The following is an 8321-nucleotide window of genomic DNA, read 5'->3' as shown; positions in this document are numbered from 1 at the left end:
AGTCGGGGGGGAAAAAAACGCACACACTCTTTTTTTTTTCCGCTTCAAAATCTTAAGAGGGTTTTGGGAGAGCTGGTCAACTTTCCGAAACATCTGAATCTTTTTACAGCTCTCCGTTCTTTCCCTGGGCCAGCTGTGGGGAGGGAGAGGGGTGGGGGGACGAGAGAGAGAGAGAGAGAGAGAGAGAGAGAGAGAGAGAGAGAGAGGGAGGGAGAGAGAGAGAGGGAGGCGGGCGTCGAAGGGAGGAGGGAGAGCGAGCAGGCCAGCGCGGAGCGCACAGCCACCGCCTCCTCGCCTCTCCAAACTCCCGGCCGAGGCGCGCGGTGGCGTCCTCGCGCTCTCGCTCGCGCCCCCGCCCGTCGCCCGCGCGAGCCAGGCATGAATGCTGAGACTTGCGTCTCTTACTGCGAGTCGCCGGCTGCTGCCATGGACGCCTACTACAGCCCGGTGTCGCAGAGCCGGGAGGGCTCCTCGCCTTTTAGGGCGTACCCCGGCGGCGATAGGTTCGGCACAACTTTCCTGTCGGCCGCCGCCAAAGGGCAGGGGTTCGGGGACGCCAAGAGCCGGGCCCGCTACGGCGCGGGGCAGCAGGACCTGGCGGCACCCCTGGAGAGTGGCGCCGGGGCTCGGGGCTCCTTCAACAAGTTCCAGCCCCAGCCGCAGCCCCAGCCGCCGGCCCCGCAGCCGCCGCAGCCGCCCGCGCAGCCGCAGCCGCCCGCGCAGCAACCGCATCTCTACTTGCAGCGAGGCTCCTGCAAGACGCCCCCGGACGGCAGCCTCAAACTCCAGGAAGGCAGCGGCGGCCACAACGCGGCCCTGCAGGTCCCCTGCTACGGTGAGTGCACGTGCGGGTCCCTCGGGGCCGGGGACACGAGGCCCCGTGGCTTCGGCACCCTGAAACCCATTCGGCGTGCAGGAGGCAGGAGTTGGCGGGCTGGAGGGAGGCGCGAGGCCGAGCAGAGGGTGACTCCCGGTGGGAAGATGAGGATCGACTGCTCCGAGGGAAAATGCGCCCTGCGCCCCGCATATCCCCCGGGCAAGGGCGCGGAGCGTTTTGGCTCTTCAACTCGGGCTGGAGTTTGTTTGTCCCCATCTTTGTCGTTTCCCCAAACTACTCTCCCCGCGCTGCCCGCGGTGTCGGCTTGGGAGCGATCCTTCGCACCGACTCCAGGCGCACGGCGGGGCACAGCCGCGGCGCAGCGCCCGGGCGCGGGGCTCCGGGCCGCCAAGGCCTCGCTCCCCGCCGGCTTGGAGGCTCCTTGGGCGGCGCCGCAGGTGGGAGCGTCGCAGGTGCGGAGCCCGGTGGGGACCCCCGAGGTTAGCCAGCGGAGCGCGCCCGAGATGCCGTGAGACCTGGGCGCCACGTGGGTGCGGGTCCAGAGACGCCTGGGGCCGCGGAAGACCCCAGTCCGGGAGCCCGGGGCGCAGCTCGCGGCGCGGAGGCCGGGCGGCCGGAGTTCCGGAGCGTCTCTCCGCCCGCGAACCCGGGAGGTGGCCGGCCTCGGAACAATGGTTTAGGAGCGACCCCGCGGGGAGGCAGGAAGCCGCGGAGTTGCAGGCCGAGCAGAGCTGCGGAGAAAGAGAAGGTTCTGGGTCCTGTTTTGGGCTCACAGAGAACCCGAGGCCTAAATGACCTCCAAGCCCCCTTGAACGCGGCTGCAGGACGCAGGCCTGGGTCCCCAGAGTGTGGCAACTGTTGTGGAGGAAAGAACCTCTCAAGGGCAGCCAGCCTGAGCAGCTCCGGAACCTAGGCTGTCTCTCCCTCAGAATCCGGACTGTGAGCCCCAGGCTGGCAGGGAGAGCAACCGAGAAGGGAGGGACAAAGCTCTAGGCCCGGAGCCCTGGCCTTCTGCAGGGCCCTGAAGACGAGCTCGTTCAAAGCTAGGCAATGGCTTTGGCTGTGCTGATCCAGGCCCATAGAGAGACACCAGGCCTGGGGACAGAGGTGGGACATGGTGGAGGCCTTGGCGGCTGGAATAACCTCAGGAAAACAGCCCACGGCCCTTTCTTACACTCAGGCTGGCTCCCCCACAAGCTCCGAACCAGCTCATTAGGTGGTTGTTAACACAGACCAGCATTCACACAATCATACGCTTGTTTACACTTGCATTCTACATTCACACACACACAAAACCTCTTCCCCAGGAGCCGCCATGGTCACACACCAAAAGCACTCACTCATGTGGCCTCGCACGTAGCTCCGCTCTCTAAACCCACAGGACAGGACTGAGAGCGGATTTTGAGAGATCCGCTGACCTTCCCCACTTTCTCCACCTTCCTGCGGGCAGGAGATCAGGCGCCCATCACAGACACAGCTCCGCTCCACGCAGGTGCCCCTGCCACGCTCAGGCAGCCGTGCTCTCGGCCCTGGACACATGCACCAGACTGACTTTTGGGACTGTTAGTTGAGAGCAAGTCACAGCCTCGGGGACCCACGGAGGTTCCCTGTGCAAAGCCAGGGGACTCACGGAGTTTCTCTCCTGCCGCACTGGGTTTTTGTGTTTTAACGAAATTCTCCAGGGAGGCATCTGAGGAGGGCAGATGTTAGGCAAGGAGAGATCGCAAGTGGCCTCAAATCTCTCGCGTGAAGATGCCTTCGGGTCCAGAGGGAAAGGGGAAGGGGCTGGCTCCCTCTGAGCACCTGCTCTGAGAACCGCTGTGCCCCCCCAGCCACCCTGGCCCTCTCTCTACTTGCATTAGCCACTGGGGCGGCCCGCAGTGTGACCTGAGAGCGAGCGACTCCTCCAAGCCCCCATTTCTTCATCTGCACCATGGGGTGATCAGAGTAAGGCTCGCTGGGAGGTGAATGGTCCCCCACGGAGAGAGCGAGAGTCCAGTCAGCGGTCCTCCACGTTTCCAACATTGGCTCTCTGCCGCTGGGAGCCTGGGGGCACCCAATTCTGAGGACAGGGAAGGCCCCCACCCCTGCTCTGGGCAAAGCCAGAAGCTGCAGGCTGGGACAAGGGGCAGCCTGGAACCACCGACAGGACCCCACTGCCCTACTGCCCAAGATGGAGGCGCTGCTCAGGGCAGAGCCAGGGACACACACAGCTCTGCTTGTGCTTTTTCTTCTCTCAGCGGCTGAGCTCCCTGGGCAAGAGGAGGTCTCTGGCTCTCGTACGAAAGAGATTAGGCACACCAGGTCCCAGGCGGAAAAGCTGTGCCCTTTACAGAGGCAGCTGGGGAGAGGGCCCCTGGAGTTGGCTCCCAAGATGGCCAGCAAGCAGGGAAACTGAGGCACACATCCACAGCCTTCTCTCCCACACTTGTGAGAGTGTGTACTCAAAAGGAGGGAAATAGGATGCAAGGAAGAAGGCTCAGCATGTTCCCGGAGCTCGGGGAAATGCAGAGGCAGACACCGTCCGACCGGAGCTCCGCTGGGCCTTTGCTGATCCCGGTTCCCACCTCATGTAGCTTCCACCTCGCCACCTCCTTTCCAGCTTTGTTGATCCCGGGGCCTGAAGCCAGTTTCTCCATCTGCATAACTACACCGAGAGCGGGAGGCGAGGCTCCCAGGCCTCCTCCGGGACCTCCGGCCAGGGAGATGCTCAGTCCAAGCGCCCCTCGGCCGGTGAGGTGCGGGTCTGGGGGCTGCACCAGGGCCACCCGAGGGAGCGCCCCGCGGGGAAGCCTCTTAGAGTCTCGGCGGCCCGGTCTTCCGGGGGTTGGAAGAAATCCTGCCAGGCTGCAGGCATTCCTCCCCTCCCAGGGCCTCCCTTTCCCCACCAGTACTAAAAGAGCTACGGGGCAAGATGACTCCGCAGTCCCCACCGGGTGCAGAGACGTTCGCGTTCTTACGAAAGGGCCCCACCGGGTTCTCGCCGCTGCAGTCCCGACCCGTGCGCGCACGTTGGGCTTCCGAAGTGCTTGCCCGTCCCTGCCCGTCCTTGGCCGCGTGGACCGCAGCAGACAAGCCTGGTCGGAGACCTGACGCTTCGCAGCGGCACCAAGCGCCTCCTCGCTGCGGGACCCCCAAACCTCGGGCCGCCTCCCGGAGCCGCCGCCGGTGCTCCAGGCCTCGGCCCTGCGCCCCGGGACGCTTCGGGGAGCAGCCCTGCCACCTCCTCTCTTTCGCTTTCGATTCGGTGCACGCAGGTTTTCGTTGCAAGCCGATGGCTACTTTCCCATCCACCCGTCCCCGAGGCCGAGCTCTCAGCGCCCTGGTCTGGGGAGACGCCGGCCAGGCCTCAGAACCCCGGGGCGCCGCCGCGGGGCTGGTCCTGATTTGTCGAATTAGATGCCGTGTTTGAATGCGAGGGATATTTATTTCCCCGCACCGACACGATCTACACACCACAAAATGCGTAAACTCCGCCCAGGGCTTATTCGAATTTAGTCCAAGAACCGGGGTGTGTTTTTTTTATGAGACCCAAAAAAGGAAAGCGAGAAACCGAGACGCGGGCAGAACCAGCAAGCGCCGGTGGGACAGTGAGGGGCCATCGAGGGAAAACCCAAGCCTGGGGGCTGTGACGTCCCCCACCCTCCGGTCGGTTTTTGGGGGTGGGAGGGACAAGGGAGACACTTTTAATTTTTCACTGTGTTAATTTCCCTCGCCGCCAGCCTCCTCCAACGGTCGGGCCTAAACACAGACGTTCTCAAATAGAAAAACAGAAGGCCTGGATTAAAGGTCTAGTTTATTTTAAATCAGTCGATTTGCGCAAAGTTTTATTATAATTTATATACAGTGAAGTACACAGCTAAGGGAGAGTTCGAAGAACCGGGACCTCGGCGCACGCTGGCATGACTCCTACCTGCATTAACACACAGACCATTTATGTGTTGCATACTACACGAAAACTCGGGAGGGGAAATCTTTTTCTAAGTTGTTTTACAAAGAACTTACGGAAGAAAATTTCAGAAAAGACCTAGGAGAGCCATCCTCCCGTACCACCCCAGCCCCGTGTCCCCGACGATGGCGTTTCCTGAGTAGGGTGACCTTACGCCCGGGCATGGGCGCGGTCCCGGCTCTAAGGCGAGGTTACTACCGGCCGCGCCAGGACCCCCGCGGCAGCCGGGCTGTCCCGGAGTCACCGAAGCCCTGAGCCGTTGGCGCTGCAGAGCTGGGCCGCGGTAGGAAAACAAATTAAAGTACCATAGGTAAAATTTCGCCAACGTTCCCGAGGACTTTCGTTTTGGAGAGCAGCTGGGCGCGCTTTTCCTCCGCCTCCGTCCATTTCTCTCTTCCCGCAGCTCTGCGCGCGGCTTTGTTTGGTGGCAAATTGAAATACGAAATGGAAATGCCGCTACGGGTGTGAGAGGAGGTTGGAGTCCCGCGCGTTTGTCGGGGGGGTTCGGGCTCCTCCGCTGACCCCTGGATCAGGGTGCCCGAAGCAGCCGCGGAAAGGAGGGGAAAACGGCTCGCAGCCCCTACGGCTCCGCGGGCGTCGGATGGGAGAATGGGGAGGCCGCTGGAGCCATGCACCTTTCGTTGCAAGGAAGGGGGAGTTGGGGTGTGGGCTCCGCGAGAACGCTTGCTGGGAGAGGACTCCCTGTGCCCGGAGCCTCAGCATCCTCAGCTCCCACGATCCCCGCTCAGGAAGCCGAGGGACCTGGGACCAGGCGCTGCCTTGGGCGGCGCGGTGAGGGCACCTTCCTGGGTAGGGATGCCGCCTGCCAGGGCCACCTGGCCACGTGCTCCCGCAGCTACGGGGTTCCCCAGACCTTGCTAAACGGCTTTGCGCCTCCCTCAATAAGGTGACAAGGTGAATCATCAGATTAGAAAACCAAGACAGTGAGGACCCGGCTACGTGGTGATGTCGCCCAGAGAATTCAGAGTGAGAGCTAGCCGTCTGCCCTGGCTCAGGGCCGTGGGCACCACACGCGGTGAGTAGGTCCCGAGTAGACAGTGACAGAGGTCCTTCTTTAAACAGGGCCTTTTTGGGGAAAGAGGAGACACCTCTCTCCCGCCGGCAAGGTCGCCCCGCGGAAGCGTACATCAGAGTTACTTGTGGTCCCCAAGGACCTCCCCTACGGAGGTGCAGCCCCCGGGCCTTCTCTCGCCTACAGATGTGCACCGAAGATGCTCCTTCCACACCAGTAGCGGGTGCGGAGTAGCCCGGGAGCAGCAGATGCCGTGCTCCCCATGAAGGCTGACTCAGTGGTGCGACCGGAGCCTCCAGTGGGGCCTGGGAGGTGTCGCGGGAGGCCCAGACGCACCAGACCCGTCCATCCTCCCCCCACCTCCTGTCGCGTTGGCAAAGACCCTCTTCTCTACCCCATCCCACGCCCCACCGCCAGCACCCAGGAGGAGAGGGAGGAGTGGAAAGGGAGTTGTGGCTTGGCAGAGAGGACAAGAGACGCGAAAAGGGTGGCTCAGAGGAGCGAAAGGCTGGGGAGTAGGGTGGCGATGCCGGCGGAGGGCAGTTTCGGATTCTGGCTCCAGAGGCAGCTAGAAGTGTCGCTGTGGCGCTCCATTGCACCCGGAGTGCCTTTTTTGGAGAGGATGGTTACTGGGAGATACTGGCCGTGTGTGTGTGTGTGTGTGTGTGTGTGTGTGTGTGTATGTGTGTGTGTGTGTAAGAGGGGCCACCACCCGCCAAGTACCTGTCTTTCTCTGCGACGTCGCCGCGTGCACTTGGGGCCGCTCGGACGGTCAGGGCTTCTGGGCGCGGGCGCCGCTGCGCATTCGAGAGAGCGAGCTGGTGCGCGTTTCGTCGGATTTTCAACATAGATTGTCTTCCAGCGGATTCTCCTTTCAAACTGGGCGCGGTGGAGCGTGGGCGTCGGCCCCCAGCACCTCGCAGATGGACTGCCGGCCGCCCTGGTCCGGGCAGAGCAGCTGGCTCTCCTTGCGCTCCCAGCGCGGTGGCGGAAAAGACGGAGAGGCTGTGGAAGGTCTGGGCCGCGATGCTAAGATCCAGCTTGGCACGCGTGCGGGGCAGGGCGCGCAGTCCAGGTATAGATGAGGGCGAGAATCCACCGTTGTGTTCTCTGTTCCCCATGGCCTCGGGAGGTCCCTTCCCCTTCCCACTCTGGGTCCGAATTGTAGCTCTGTGAGATGCGGGAGTTTGGACGATTTCCAGAGGCCCTCTAGGGGTTTCTGTGCCGGTGTACCCCTCTAGGCTCGCCTTCACTGGGTTCCCTGCCCTCCCCACATTTACACACATTTTTTTCCGGGAGAAATTGGGTCGAGTGGGCAGAAAAGGCTTCCCTGGGAGCAGAAACGGGTCCTGAGGGTTCCCTGGGGTCTGCTAAGGGGCGGGGGAGGAAGAGGCAGCAGTCCCTGGACCAAGTGAGCTGGTGGTCCTAGGGGGCCATGGGAAATGCAGGTTCTGGACTCCAAGCTGGGGCTTGAATGTGGAGAGGGGTGTCTTCGTGCCCAAGAATGACTGGCCTCAAGCCGAGACTGCAGGGCTCCTGGCCCCTCTGGGCTGCTGCTGTCCCCTGTCTGCACTCATCCTGGCTCAGCAGTTCCTGAGCATACACCACTTGCCGGATGCTGTCCGAGGACAAGCTGAGTGCCTGCTTCCTCTCCTATAGCTTAGTCCTTGCACGCGTGTGCATTTGGACATAATAAATGTTTACTGGCTGGAAGGGTGAATGAAGAACTGGGTCTCATTCAGAGTGTTGCCCAAGCACGATTAAGGCCACCTGGGAGCGTACCCCAGTCCCTTTGTCCGTGAGAGAGGAGGCCTGCGGGTTTGTGTGAGCGTGTGCACAGCATGAATTCGGGCAGGTGTGTGGCCCACCTATACTTACTGGGTCCACGTCCTGCTGTCCGAGTGTGTTTCAGGGAATGGCTGTGTGTACGAGTCTCTGTGAGCTCCTGTCCTTCCCCTCGTGCTTGCGTCTGTGTACCCGGTGTACAGGAGCTGCATGCGTGCGCGCGAGGGCCAGCACCTGCACGCCTGCACCAATGCCCTTCCGGGCCCATGCATGGTGTAGCCTCTGCCCCAGTGTCACGCATCAGGGAGATGGTGACTAAGAGCCTGTGCGTCATGGCCTGTGGCCTTTTCCTCTGCTGGTCGAGACTTCCCAGGGAGGCTGACTCACAAGTGGCAGGCTCAGTGCCCCTGTGGCCAGTGGGGGGAGGCACCAAGCCCCAGCATCTTCCTGGGGCCCTCACAGGGTCCACCCAGCCCACCCACCCCACAGCAAGGCCTCCCCCCAGCCCCAGCTCTTGAGTGTGCCCTCTGCCTTGTGTGGCTCTCTGTGTGGCTCGCTTTATGCAGTTGACAGATCCCATTTAAGCAGACGAGCAAACTGAGTCCAAGGGGAAATGGGGCCCCAGGGCCGGGTTAGTGGGAAGCTGGGAAGTCACCGTGCGTTCTCCTCCCACTGCTGGGGGTAGGTGAGGAGGGAGTTTGGGAGCATCAGCTCCA

At 62.4% G+C, this 8321-nt stretch overlaps 1 protein-coding gene across 1 annotated transcript in view; it reads left to right on the top strand.

Annotated features, from left to right (window-relative positions):
- The first annotated feature begins 378 nt into the window (after window positions 1–378).
- ALX4 (ALX homeobox 4) overlaps window positions 379–8321 on the top strand; it is a 45490-nt gene continuing 37547 nt past the window's right edge. The window contains exon 1 of the mRNA XM_046643018.1: window positions 379–835. Within this exon, the coding sequence (XP_046498974.1) occupies window positions 379–835 (457 nt within the window). The remainder of the gene's footprint in view (window positions 836–8321) is intronic.

This window comes from Equus quagga, chromosome 17 (assembly GCF_021613505.1).
Source record: "Equus quagga isolate Etosha38 chromosome 17, UCLA_HA_Equagga_1.0, whole genome shotgun sequence".
Lineage (NCBI taxonomy): Eukaryota > Metazoa > Chordata > Mammalia > Perissodactyla > Equidae > Equus > Equus quagga.
This window is presented reverse-complemented; position numbering and strand designations above follow the sequence as displayed.